Source organism: Euprymna scolopes, chromosome 31, assembly GCF_053919585.1.
Source record: "Euprymna scolopes isolate OS-2025 chromosome 31, ASM5391958v1, whole genome shotgun sequence".
NCBI lineage: Eukaryota > Metazoa > Mollusca > Cephalopoda > Sepiida > Sepiolidae > Euprymna > Euprymna scolopes.
Window position 1 is genome coordinate 68,827,835 of NC_136512.1, and position 15,194 is coordinate 68,843,028.

At 31.1% G+C, this 15,194-nt stretch overlaps 1 protein-coding gene across 1 annotated transcript in view; it reads right to left on the bottom strand.

The window, feature by feature from the left end:
- LOC145255806 (uncharacterized) overlaps nucleotides 1-15,194 on the bottom strand; it is a 654,582-nt gene that overhangs the window by 11,478 nt on the left and 627,910 nt on the right. The window contains exons 16-19 of the mRNA XM_080114494.1: nucleotides 7,453-7,566; nucleotides 5,610-5,727; nucleotides 2,545-2,649; nucleotides 515-778 (exon numbers count right to left, since the gene is read on the bottom strand). Of these exons, the coding sequence (XP_079970620.1) occupies nucleotides 515-778; nucleotides 2,545-2,649; nucleotides 5,610-5,727; nucleotides 7,453-7,566 (601 nt within the window). The remainder of the gene's footprint in view (nucleotides 1-514; nucleotides 779-2,544; nucleotides 2,650-5,609; nucleotides 5,728-7,452; nucleotides 7,567-15,194) is intronic.

The window sequence follows — 15,194 nt, forward strand, 5'->3', positions numbered from 1 at the left end:
GTCCTGTTGTCATAACTTGGATCAGTAGAGAGCATGAGTTGTACAGCAGTGCATCGTCGATCTCACTTATTAAACATTATGTCACTTTCAGGCATGATAGAAAACACCTATCGTTCTTTGGATTTGTACACAACTGGCCAACTAGTAGATGGCCTGCAACAGAAAAATAAAACCGGTTTTTATTCACTGGAAATGGAATCATGTCATCTTTTCTAGGGCAATAATTTTATCGTTCCACGCTGTAAACGTTTTCTGACGTTTTTTTTAAAAGTGGAACTTTAATACCTTATGATTCTGGGGAATTTTTTTAATTTTCACTCCAGCTGAAAATAAAGACTTTGGTGTAAGTTTTTTTTCACTTTTACCAAAGGTTATAAAAACGAGGTCCACTAAGCAGCTTCACTTGGTCTGATAGGTAATTCGAACAAGTGTGGAGCATGCAAAATAACCCCTCAAAATTAAGCCAACTTTTACTGATTAAAAACAAAAAAGGAAATCTGCAATTGTTTCTTACGTGACTTTTGCTCCAATGATCTCCCGGAATGGGGCACCATACACAAGTCCCGTCTTTGCATACATGATATCGAGAACTATTCCAGCTGGCACTTGTGTACATGTTGTATTTGAGAAGAGACTTTGGTTGGTCGCTTGGGTGGTAGGTGTATTCGTCGTGGTTGGAGGTATTCCACTACTGCTGCTGTTATCATTAATGGTTGTATTTGTAATATTGAATTCTGGCATAGGAACAATTTCAGGGTATCGATCGCTGAGACTTTCCCTTATAAAATAAAATAAAATGAAAACAAATGAACACGAATATAAGAATAAAATACGTATTGAATACGTTTGAAACCAAAACTGCAACGAAAAATTGAAAAAAATTTTGTATTGAATACATTTGAAAAAAATTTTGCGTTGCAGTTTTAGCTTCAAACGTATTCAATGCATATTTTATTCTTCAAATTTCACTCAGCACTTCTAACAGATATAAGCAAAAAAAAAAACTACCCAGATTTTCAAACCGCGCGACACCACACATCACCTATCCAACTTCATAAAAACCTTGCAGTTAACAACATCTCGTGGACTCAAACTTTCTTCCACTCGACATCATGGCGAAGATAAAGAAAAAAAAAAAAGATTGATAAAGGAGTTTTTTGTTTTTTTTACACAGTGATCATCACTTATCAAGGCCCGGAAGCCACTCAGGATAAGGGTTATTGCAAGTACATTACGTTAGTGTGGAGATTTGATGAAGCGTTTACTTAAGAGGGCGGTTCATTAGGAATTTTTTAACGTTGGACTTGAAGACATCCAAGTTGTAGTCAGGTGGGAAGCAGGCAGACGGAATAGAGTTCCACAGGCGTGCAGTTCTAAGAAAGAAGCTTTGTTTTACTCCGAAATATATTTCTTTAAAAATAAACACTCGTTTATTTTATATAAAAAATTTCACGTTGCAGTTTTGGCTTCAAACATATTCAACACGTATTTTATTCTCCAAATTTCACTCAGCGCTTCTAACGGATATAAACAAAAAAAACTACCCAGAATTTCTGAGATGAGGACTTTTTGGATTATTTGGACTACTTCTCTCATCTTGAATGTTATTGTCAAAATGTTTTTTGATCGATGTAATCTCCGACCTTCTTCAGATCTGTCTTATTGTACTTGGACCTGTGGCACAACAGATAAAAGTTCTTAGTAATAATCAGTTCTAAGTGACTGTCTTCTGAAGGTCCAATCCTAAGTACACACGATACTAAGAATACAATTTCAAATTACTTGAGAATTCTACTCAATCATGGCATAATCACGTTAAAACACCTGTTCTTGTTAGATCACCAAAGTTAAGCAACACTGAGCCTGGTCAGTACTAGATGGGTGACCAATTTTGGAATACCAAGTGCTGTATGTAGGAGGACGTTGACACCTCACTGCAAAGAGTTGCAAAAACCTAACATCATCTCCCTTAATGGGGATATACATGTGACTGGAAATCGCTTGTGAATTTCATACTCCCATGAAACTTCATCCTTCGGAGGAAGCTGATTAAACTCATATTAGGGTTAGTGCCGCAGTTTCATTTTTTTTTTTATCATTTCAACAAAATGAGAACAGGTTACTCCTGTAGATTAAATAAAGGGTTTCTGTTCAACATTCTGTACAGATCCTTGAGTTCAACAAGAAGCACATGAAGAAGGTCGGAGGTCACACTTACTGAAATGGTATGAGTAGAGCTATGACAACAGCATATTCTTTTCATTGGTTTTACTCTTGAGTATATATCCGACACAATTAATCAACCGAGGATCACATCACTCTACATAAAAACATATAAAATATCAACGGATATATACCTGAAAATCAAAACAAAGAAAAGAATATGCTGTTGTCATAACCCTAGTTAGCTTGACTAGCAACTGACAAGATTAATCTTCCATCTCACAAGAGTTTGGTCTTTATTTTGTTTGTTTCATCTTCATTTCGTTTACCAAGAATTTCTATTGAAATTAACAAGGACAATTGAGATGAAATTTCTCCCACCTTATGACTTGTATCCAGTCAGAACTGATATTGGCATTGTTGCTTCCATAGCGACCGATTCTATCAGAAGGCATCAAAACACTTAGCTGGTACAAAAGCCACTTCCTGCGGATGAAAATGAAACATTTTAAAAACATGCACCAATTTCGAAAACCTTTATGTCATTATTTGTTTGAATATTTGGAGGGGGGGGGATTTTACTTTTTAATTATTTGTTACTAATGATGGATTCCTTGATTATGAGTTTACTAACTTCATAATTTGTTGCTACTAAGATTGTTGCTATGGAGCAATTACATTTAGAATTTGTTACTAACAAAGAAATAGGTTTCCAATTTGTTACTAATGAGAAATATTTTGATAACAAGCAGTTAGGCGTTGTTGCTAATAAATTTTTATTAGGGTTTACTGATTTTTTTTCTAACAAACAGAGCAATTAAAAAATTTTGCTAACAAGTAACTAAACCTATAATTTGCTGCTAATGAATGTTTTGTTAAAAAACCAGGTGTATAATTTGTTAGTAATTAATTTTTTGTTAACAAGCAGATTAATTAGCAACAACTTATAAATTTATTTTTGTTTACAAGCAAATAGATTTATAATTTGTTGCTAATTAACTTTTTGTTAACAAACAGATTTATAATTTGTTGCTAATTAATTTTTTTAATGAACAAATGGATTTATACTTTGTTGCTGATTAATTTTTGTTAACAAACAGATTTATAATTTGTTGCTAATTAATCTTTTTGTTAGCAAGCAAATAAATTTATAATTTGTTGCTAATTAATTTTTTTAACAAGCAAATAGATTTATAATTTGTTGCTAATTAATTTTTGTTAACAAGCAAATAAATTTATAATTTGTTGCTAATTAATTTTTTTTACCAAGCAAATAGATTTATAATTTGTTGCTAATAAACTTTTGTTAATGTTATGGTGTTAAATGGTAATAAAATGAAGGAAACACAGGACTTTTAGGAACGAACATGTATTCACATATATTAAAAGCAAAGCGGGTTGAGCAATACCATTCCTCAACTGTAGAGTATTTGCACACGACCTCCTTGACTGCGTGCCAATCTCTGCCTGCCGGGCACCGGTATTTATTACTGGAAGTGACGTCACCAGAGGAAGTAACGTCATGAGATAGTCCATTAATCCCATGGAGGACCGTCTCCAACACCCCCCTCCAAAGCTTTTTGTTCATAAAAGCTGTCAGTGCCTCTTCCTTTTAGGGTTTATCACCAATGGCTCAGTAAACTTTCTCTTTTTTTTCCCTTCTTTTAATAAGCAACCAAATTAATTTTTAAGGCATTTACAAAAATGCGTTTAGTACAGTTCTTTTCAATTTAAATATAAAGACAAAAAGATTAACTTACAATTGAGTCGAGCGCTTTGCCATGTGTTTGTTTTCTTTTTTTTTTGTTTTTAGAATTTTGTTTTTAGAACGTAATTTCCAGCTGAATTCTTAGCTTGTAAATCCGCAGTTATTTTGAAGTCAGATTAATTTCATTCTTTTCCTTTTTTGTGAAGTTAACCCGTATGAAACATTGCCAGTTATTATGGTGTTAAATGGTAATAAAACGAAGGAAACACAGAACTTTTAGAAACGAACATGTATTCACATATATTACAAGCAATACTGGTTGAGCAATACCATTCTTCAACTGTAGAGCGTTTGCGCACAACCTCCTTGGCCGCATACCAATCTCTGACTGCGGGCACCGGTACTTGTTAACAGAAGTGACGTCACCAGAGGAAGTGATGTCATGAGATAGTCCATTAATCCCATGGAGGGGCGTCTCCAACAATTAACAAGCAAATAGATTTATAACTTGTTTCTAATTAATTTTTTGTTTACGAGCAAATAAATTTATAATTTGTTGCTAATTAATTTTTGCTAACAAGCAAATCGATTTATAATTTGTTGCTAATTAATTTTTGTTAACAAGCAAATAAATTTATAATTTGTTGCTAATTAATTTTTGTTAACAAGCAAATAGATTTATAATTTGTTGCTAATTAATTTTTGTTAACAAGCAAATAGATTTATAATTTGTTGCTAATTAATTTTTGTTAACAAGCAAATAGATTTATAATTTGTTGCTAATTAATTTTTGTTAACAAGCAAATAGATTTATAATTTGTTGCTAATTAATTTTTGTTAACAAGCAAATAGATTTATAATTTGTTGCTAATTTTTGTTAACAAGCAAATAGATTTATAATTTGTTGCTAATTAATTTTTGTTAACAAGCAAATAGATTTATAATTTGTTGCTAATTAATTTTTGTTAACAAGCAAATAGATTTATAATTTGTTACTAATTAATTTTTGTTAACAAGCAAATAGATTTATAATTTGTTGCTAATTAATGTTTTTGTTAACAAGCAAATCGATTTATAATTTGTTGCTAATTAATTTTTGTTAACAAGGAAATAGATTTATAATTTGTTGCTAATTAATTTTTGTTAACAAGCAAATAGATTTATAATTTGTTACTAATTAATTTTTGTTAACAAGGAAATAGATTTATAATTTGTTGCTAATTAATTTTTGTTAACAAGCAAATAGATTTATAATTTGTTGCTAATTAATTTTTGTTAACAAGCAAACAGATTTATAATTTGCTGTTAATTAATGTTTTTGTTAACAAGCAAATAAATTTATAGTTTGTTGCTAATTTTTTTTAACAAGCGAATAAATTTATAATTGATTGCCAATTTTATTTTTAACTAGCAAACAGGTTTATAAGTTTTTGCTAAAAAGTGGTTATAATCTGTTGTTAACAAGCAACTGGGTTTTACATATTTTGCTAACAAGCAAGTAGGTTTATAATTTGTTGCTAATGATTTGACTTATTGCTAATAAGCAACCAGGTTTATAATTCTTTGCCGATGGGTAATTTCTAGCTTTACTTCCGATATTTAATATTATTGTCAATAATGAAATCGATATTAAGTGTTTTTTTAAAGAATATACTTAGTTTTAGTTTGTTGCTAATCATGAAATAGTATCAGATTGTTTCTGCTTTAGCAAAGTAGACAGTGCTTAAATGACACTCACCTTAAGTTCTGGCAGTCGTTTAGAGAATCGAGTGTGAGAGGAATAACACAACTTGAGAATAAATCCTCACCAAATGTAATTTTCCTTTTGCCGCTCATGCTACACAGGCCCGACGGAGCTGAACAAGTGGAATAACAAAAATAAATATTAAAACAAACAGATTAAAAAAACAAAACAAACAAAAAAAAACAAATAGTAAATCTTTTTTTACCTTGTTTAATATTGAAACGGGGGATGTTAAAAAGAAAATTTAAACAAATAAATTACATATTCTTTCTCTTTCTCTCCAGAGAGTTTCACTACAAAGCACTTATTCGGATGATGCTTCTCTACAGCTATGAAACCTGGCCAATGAGAGCTGCAAATCTCAAAAGGCAGGAAATGTCCAATTACTACTGCCTCCACGAATTCTGTGACTTTGTTGATACCATTTTGTCTCCACTACCCAAGTTGGAACATGCTGCAGTATCATTCACCTTCAACCAATCTCTTTTAAAGAAGAGATTTTATTAGATGCCAGAGTTGCTTTATAAAATTAATCGCATACTTGTTCAGAATTTGAACCAGACGTAACTAATCAGCCGCTCAGCTTTGCTCGGAACATGTTGTCATGTGCTTGGGTTTCACTGTAATCTGACGTAAGACACCAACCAATGCACAGCAAAGGAGCAGATGATCTTTGGAAAATATAGGAAGAAAAAAAAAATCATTAAATTAAGTAAACAACACACCCTCAAACGTCCGTGCCTAACAACTTTATACAAGATGAATATCTCCACCTTGAATCAACAGTCAGTTGCAAACGCCAGGAGCTTCTCAACAGTTATCTTTTCAAGTTTATGTGGAGACAGAAATTTGGTAATGATCCTTTTGTTTCCATCTTAAACCATATATCGGAAAGTTACCCGGTTGGGTTGGCGAAGTTTCTTCCACATTTGCTGTCTCTTCTCATGCAACTTTAACATCGTCTGATGCAACTGTAAAAAAGTCTACCTGATGTTAAGGGAATATTCCGGCTGTCTTAATTTAATTTGATTTGATTTAAAAAAATCGGTTGCCCAGCCCCATAGAAAAAAATGTTCATGAAAAAAAAAAAAAAAAAGTTTAGTTTACATTAGTTAGAAATTTAAAAATTAAAAAAAAAAAAAAATAATAATAATAAAAAAAAATACATGGAAAACACATAAATGCTTTTTTAAAACTTTTGTTTAAAAAAATATGAAAAACAAAAAAAAACTGGTTATCTAATTAATTTTGTTCAATTTTGGTTGACAAAAAAAAAGTTGAAAAAGAAATACAACTTGCTTATTTTTTTTCACCTAAAAAAAAAACACATTACAAAAATAAAACAGAAATTGTTACGGTAGGTTGTTGTTTCTTTTTTATTTTCGTTATATTTTATTTATTTCTGGTGATTTTAAATGTTTTCTTCAGTATTTTCCTTGTGTAGCATTGTTAAGCTTTGATAATTGGCGACGCTCAGCAAAAGCTGATGGTCGACGTCATATTCCGAGCATAGTTGAACGGTTAGTTAGTTACGTCTGGTTCAAATTCTGCACAAATACCATAAATCGAATCCTTTGGATTCTCCAATCATAACTTTCTGTCTTGATACGAGAATACCATTATGTCCCGCTGATCCTAACTTTGCTTGGAAAAGTTTCTCTGACTGGATTTATGATGCCATTTGTTTTTTGTTTTTTTTTTTGCTTGGAACTACGTTTTCTATTTCAACAATGACTTGAAGCTCAAGAAATTCATTAAACACAAATGCATCAGCCAGAAGTTGTGAAAATAAATATAAGTATAGGTTAAAAACAAATAAAAAAAAAAAGAAACGTACACGGATCCCACATAGCCATTTGCTGCGTTTCATGCTGATTGACGTAACTGAATTCATCATTTGTTTCATCTATGACTGATGTGCCGCTCCATATTGGCCTCCCAAAATCATAACCTGATAAAAAAGACAATAAAAAGCCTCAATAAAGAAGTCATTTTCCGGAACAGCCAAAAAACAAAAAAGAAAAATGTGAAAATAAATAAATATACAAAAAAGTTGTTCTTTTTCGTTATTGTAGTGAAATTAGAAAATTGAAATATTGAATTTCAAATTAAACCAATGGTATCTACTGAATTGTAATGTCGCAGTTATGAACATATCCAAAAATTCTGAAAAACGATATAGTAGAAAATTAATTATTAATGAAAACAGTTTTTGAAGACAATTAGCGAAAATCAAGTTTTGCTAAATTGGCCAAAGATTTTCAGTTTTCAAAAAAGATTTACCTCCCTTTCTGTTACAATTAGAACTCTCCGGTTTCGTTTTTTTTTTTCTTTTTTTTTTTTTGCAAAACTCAATTTTCGTTAATTCTCTTCGAAAACTATTTTCATTAATAATTAATTTTCTAACTTATTGTTTTTCTTAATTTTTGGATATGTTCATTACTGTGACATAATAATTCAGTAGATACCGTTAGTTTCACTAGAAATTTAATATTACAATTTTCGAACTTCGCTACAATAAGAAAAAAAGAACTAAAAAAAAAAATAAATAAATAAATAAAATTGTTACCACTAAACTACCTTACTATGCTACTCATCTGGATAAGTTTTTTGTGCTTTAACTTCCTTTACAGAATTTTTTTTTTTTTTTTTTTACTTAAAAATGATGGTAGTGTAAACCCTGTTAAGTTAGAACGTAAAACAAACTGGTAGTCTCATTAGAGCTATAGTCGAGCCTCAATAATCGCTCAAAAATCGAAAATTAAACAGAATCCAATAAATATTAACAATCATGCAAAAATATAATTGACATAAATTGTAAAGGTTTGTCCTTTTAATCAAAACTTGGTAACCCGTTTCCCTAATATCCAACAAGCCCAGAAGGATAGATACTATGCAGCAAATCCTACTACAAAATGGCAATCTCTACACTTTCTCTATATCTTTAAGCTTATGGGGGTGAAGTGGGATGGATAGGCAACTTTAAAACAGCTGTGCATATATATTCATAACAGATATTACACTATCTTTTAGTCCAGATTCTATATTTTTCTCAGTCCATTAAATACAATACAAAATTTTGTTAACTATTTTTAAAAGTTACAGTTGATTAATGTCATTTTAAGATTTGAAATGCTTACATTCAAGGGAAGCAACTCAACTGATTATATTTCATATGTAAGGGAGATAAACCATGATTTTATTTTTCCAAAACAATTACAACTTTTTTACAATAAATATTTTATAAAAATATTCTTTGAAAAAAAAAAAAATATATATATATAAAAACCAATTGTTTTTTTTTTTTTTAGGCACAGGTCCAAAAAAAGAGGAAAAAGGGTGTTTCACTGTTTCGGGTCGTCCACTTGATGTATTTCTTAAACTAGTTACCAAAATACCTCATCCACTCTATAGACTTAAGCTATCCCCAGGTGCTTGATGCCAAAAATATACAATATAAAAAATATAATATTTACAAAATGTAGATTTTTTCTCTCTCTCTCTCTCTCACACACACACACACACACACACACACACACACACACACACACACACACACACACACACACACACACGTTGTTTGACTCTGAAAATAATTATATAATTTCTCACATTCTGAAAATTCTATTACTAATTGCTCGCTAGGTTAGCTTATTGGATGGCATCTTCCTAGCGAGTACAAAATTCCTATTTGTGAGATATCGGCTTGGGTCATAGCTTGGTTGGATGACCACATCCCTTGTTTGAGACAAAGTAGGTCCGTTCCATAATCGAATTTCGCCGCGTTTTGCTTGATCTGTGTTAGTTAACAAACTTTCTTGTGTGATACACGTTTGCGCATGTGGCAGAGTACGCGCCTCGCATGCATGAGGCTTGGGTGTCGAATCCCGAGTTTGGATATGCCTAACTGATGAGCTCCAATTAGGGCGAAACTTGAGTCTTGGACTTCGGGTTTGTTGGCTGATATTGCTATTGTGAACTGCGACGTAGTTTGGCTGTGGAAATAATTATGTAATCGCTCTCTGAAAATGATATGTGTGTATGTAGGTCCGCTCCATAGTCAGATTTTGGTGTGGTTCACTTGATCTGTGTTAGTTTAGACTTTCTTGTGTAGTGCATTTGCTCAGGTGGCCGAGTGCTCGACTACACACCCAATAATATTTTTTAAAAATATTTTTACTTGTTGTTTTAAAAATAAAAAGATAAAATCGATTTTTCTAAGTGTTCGTTTTCTACCTAACTTTGTAAGTTTTTAGTGGCTTAACTTATTTTAAAGCGTTTATTCAGTTAAAAAACAAGTAGTGTCGAGTGTTAGTTTAGGACAAAAATAGTGTCCGACATGAGAGGATCATATCTTTGGAGTCTCGACAATCGCTCGAAAATAGAAAATTAAAGGAAATACTAAGGTAGATATAGTTTTAAAAAGAGCCTCCACTTCCTTTATATTTATTTATTTTTTTATACAGCCTTTATATTTATTTATTTTTTTACACAACCTTTTTATTTATTTTTTACACAGCCTTTTTATTTATTTATTTTTTACACAACCTTTTTATTTATTTATTTTTTTACACAACCTTTTTATTTATTTATTTTTTTACACAGCCTTTTTATTTATTTATTTTTTTTACACAGCATTTTTATTTATTTATTTTTTACACAGCCTTTTTATTTATTTATTTTTTACACAACCTTTTTATTTATTTATTTTTTACACAACCTTTTTATTTATTTATTTTTTTACACAACCTTTTTATTTATTTATTTTTTTACACAGCCTTTTTATTTATTTATTTTTTACACAACCTTTTTATTTATTTATTTTTTTACACAACCTTTTTATTTATTTATTTTTTTACACAGCCTTTTTATTTATTTATTTTTTTACACAGCCTTTTTATTTATTTATTTTTTACACCTTTTTATTTATTTATTTTTTTACACAGCCTTTTTATTTATTTATTTTTTACACAACCTTTTTATTTATTTATTTTTTTACACAACCTTTTTATTTATTTATTTTTTTACACAGCCTTTTTATTTATTTATTTTTTACACAACCTTTTTATTTATTTATTTTTTTACACAGCCTTTATATTTATTTATTTTTTACACAACCTTTTTATTTATTTATTTTTTACACAACCTTTTTATTTATTTATTTTTTACACAACCTTTTTATTTATTTATTTTTTTACACAGCTTTTTTATTTATTTTTTTACACAGCCTTTTTATTCATTTATTTTTTTACACAACCTTTTTATTTATTTATTTTTTTACACAACCTTTTTATTTATTTATTTTTTTACACAACCTTTTTATTTATTTATTTTTTACACAACCTTTTTATTTATTTATTTTTTACACAACCTTTTTATTTATTTTTTTACACAGCCTTTATATTTATTTATTTTTTTACACAACCTTTTTACTTATTTATTTTTTTACACAACCTTTTTATTTATTTATTTTTTACACAGCCTTTTTATTTATTAATTTTTTACACAGCCTTTTTATTTATTTATTTTTTTACTCAGCCGATAAAGAAATTATTGTTTTCCTAACTTTTCAGATCGGGTTTTATAAATTGTATTATTTGAACTACTATTCTTAGTTATTTTCACATTTCAACTAATGTAACATGCAACCTTCTTTTAGGTGCATCGTTACAAACATTTTAGTGAAAGTCCAGAGTTTTACTTAATTAAAAAAAAACAAAAAAAAGAAAAAACAAAAAAGAAAGACAAAAAATACAGAAAAATCTTTATGATGTAGGTACTCGCCCTGGAACGAAAATATCATATTCCAAAAAAATCACATAAATCGATCAAGTAGTTTTTTTTATATACAGAAAATCATTTTTTAATGATTTTTAGAGATTAATAGTATATCGTGGTCATTACAAGGATAATTTTGATCTCTTACTTCTGGAGAGGTTGTTCAGAGGGAAGTAATTACTTCATTGATAATATGTCAGATCAAGACAAAACCATCTCGCTCCCTCATAAATTTTGATTTCCTTAGTTAAAAAAACTACTTGATCAATTTATATGATTTTTGGAATATGATACATACGCACAGCAGAAAGATTTTCCTGTATTTTTTTATAACCAGGGTGAACTCTAGACTTCCATCAACTTTTCGTTACTGTTGAGTAACCTCTTATCAAGGCCACGAGTGTAAGGATTAATGAGATAGAATGATTGCCAGCCAAAAGATGAAGAACACTATGGGTATACTAAATTTGATTAATGATGGATGAACTAAGTTTATTTACTAATCGGGAATGATTATAAGTATTTCTTGACATTGTATTTAAAGATGACTATGTTGTATTCTGCAGAGAAGCAGTCCAACAGTAATGTGTTCGATTAACAGGAAACCCTTGCAAAGAAGTTCTGTCCATGTGAATACTCAAATAAAATTTCAGAACCTATAATGAATTTTTTATCTTAGTCCTTTATTTGAACTACTGTGGTCGCTTGTTCTTGTTCAGTCAGCCATGATTGAGTAGAAGTGTTATTATGTTATTCTTAGTTATTATCACCTGAACCTTCACCTCCCCCCTATTAGACTGTCACTTAGAACTGATAGTCAGTGCCTTTAACCATTGCATCAACCAACCAAGATGAAAATACTAGCCTGAATGATCACAATAATATAAGACATCTGTAAGTTGTGTTTTCTTGGACGAACACATGAAGGATGGAAAATAAACGAAAGAAATAAAAAAGGTAATAAATAAAAAGAAATTAGATTCACACATAAAAAAAACGACGCTTCTGCTGATTCGACAAACGTAAAAGGGATGAGCTTCATACAGCAACTAAGTTGTCTGAAAACCACAAGGACGATCTGTTTATAATGGTGAAGACTTTGTGTAGAACCATCCACAGCTTTTGGAACTACTTCTACATTCAGTTAGTACAAACGTTTACCATGAACAGAGCAAACAGTAGACCTCAGGTGTTATATTAGAGTTTTCCTTCTCTTAGGGGTCCTGGATATGACCTTAAACTATATCCGGTGGTGAGGCCCCAGCTTGTGGGCTTTGGGGAGTGTGGAGCCACCCTTTAATTACCATTGCTCCCAGGTCCACTCTGACCCGGAGTGGTAGTACCTGTTAGGGTCCCAACTATGGGTTAAATAGAAACCGACGTGAAAACAACAAATATATTCTATTAAAAAAATTATTATTCAAAATCTTTGGATTCAGCATTAAATAACCCGAAAAGGGTTGATATGCCGTAAAACAAAAACAACCAACCAACCAACCTTCTCTTAGGTGCATATCTTAACAAAGACTTGCTGTATATATGTGTGCTGTTATCTAAATCATAATTATTTTTATATGTTTTTGATTAGTTAATGGCCCATATGTATGTACATTGTGTTTGTGGTATAACGGACTGTTGTCCTTGTACCTAAATGCCTATCTTAACGGGCCCATGACTCATGTTGTAGTTTTGGTGTGTGCATGTCAGAATATATAATACATGCAACAGGACATACCTGTTTCTGCTGCTGGTTGCTTCTGGGGGATTCTTCAACCATCTTGGAGAGCCGGACCTGTTTTAAGGAAGATGCTTCACAAAACATGGGCCAAGACGTAGCATTTTATATATTCTATTCACTCCCAGGTATTCGTCAGAGCAGAAGGGAGAGATCGATGGACTCTTGACTTATAGGATTTTCTATGTTTCTGTTTTGAGGGGAGACCCGTGTAGTCCATCCGTTTTTCTCAGCATCTCAAACTCAACTCAATACTAAGCTTGCGCAAACTGGAATACGTGACATGTGACAGGTCATGTCCGTTTTCCTAATTAGATACTTCTGGTGCAAATGATCAGTCACAAAGTTTGATACATGTCAAAACATGACCATTGAATTCTCTATTGTTTACTCTTCACTATGTAGATAGATAGATAGATAAACAGATAACAGGCAGTTAAATGGTTCTACACTACTGTTATCCAACAGATTGAGGGTGCAGCTATCCCAGTGGTTTCTTAGATGCACTCCCAGATACTAATCTGGAAATTTCTATGTCTTTATGCAATAGATACAACACCCAGTATTCCGAACTAGTCAACCATCTGGTACTGACGAGGCTCATCATTGCTTAACTTCAGTGATCTAACAAGAACTGGTATGTCAACGTGAGTATATATATATCATCCACAGACAGTACTGTTTTGCTGTTTACAGCTCACCAGTGCAGCTAAACAAGCAAGTTCTTCAAGCCGAGATCCAAACCTGACTGTCAAGCTAACAAACTATGCCTCCACCGCTATGCTATCATATAAAACCTGCTGCATGTAAATAAAATCTCGATGTCTACAATTTAAACATATTTTTCAGCAGATTGGAGTGCTCAAACTAAGTTTTAACTAATAAGCAATGCCTTAAGCAAAGTGCCCCACTGGCAATTTCCTACCAACGTAGTGACAAATTATTTTTTTTAAAAAGATTCATTACAGTTTCGGGATATGTATCATGGTTTCATTGACATGGTTAGGTCTTTAATGTTTAACAAAGGGCCTTTATAGTTTTTAAATAAATAATTTGTATTTTAGCTGTTATCATTTTTATGATCAAGCACATACTCTGATGCACCCACACTATATATCTCTATCTTTACAATTATATAAATGCAACGTTGTCTGTGTGTGAGTTCGTTCCATATAGACTCCGAAATGGCTGAACAAATTTTCTTTAAAATTTAAAGAACTTTTAGTGTATTAGACTTGGAGTGATGTTAGTTAAGTTTTATATCAGAATACTCTCGATAATAACCAATAATTGACACTATTATTTTAATTTATCTATCATCAGTAAAGCTATTTTCCATGTCATCGCTTAGCAACAATGATAGAACAACGGGCCATGAAAATTCTACTGTGGGTAAGTTGATAGTGTGCTTTTTTTGGGGGGGGGGGTTGCATTACGTGGTCTGGAGGTTCAAACTCCACACGTAAATTTCTTAATTTTTTTTCATTAACTGCAAAGAATTTTATAACATTTGAAAATTTACGTATTTCTTTTTCTTTTTTTTTTTTTTTTTTTTTTGCATGACGTGATCTGTAGGTTCAAACCCCGCACATAAATTTCTTAATATCTTTTTTTTCGTTAACTGGAAAGAAGTTTATATAAAATAATTTTATAAAAGATACAGTAGGTTCTCTAGAGTGCAACGTAGAATAACATATATTTTGGACTAAGTTACTGCATGGAGGCATGTAAAACTTCCTCCTGGGTGATTTCATGGATTTCGATGGCAATAAAAATATGGGATTGTGAAATATTCGTTGATCATCATTCAATCCCGAGCAATGTTGGATCTCCTTGCTAGTATTTATATATATTCTCACATACAGTTTATTGAAAACAAACGTGAAAGGAATATATGAAAAATGATTCGTAAAGAAATGAAAATCAAAGACATAATTTCTGAAGTGTACACTAGTGTCCGAACACAATAAGAACATGTACTGCCAGGATCAAGAATACTTAGAGAGAAATGCATAGACAATATCTAAACAAGTATAACTTACTTTGTTTATGATGTTGACCCTAAC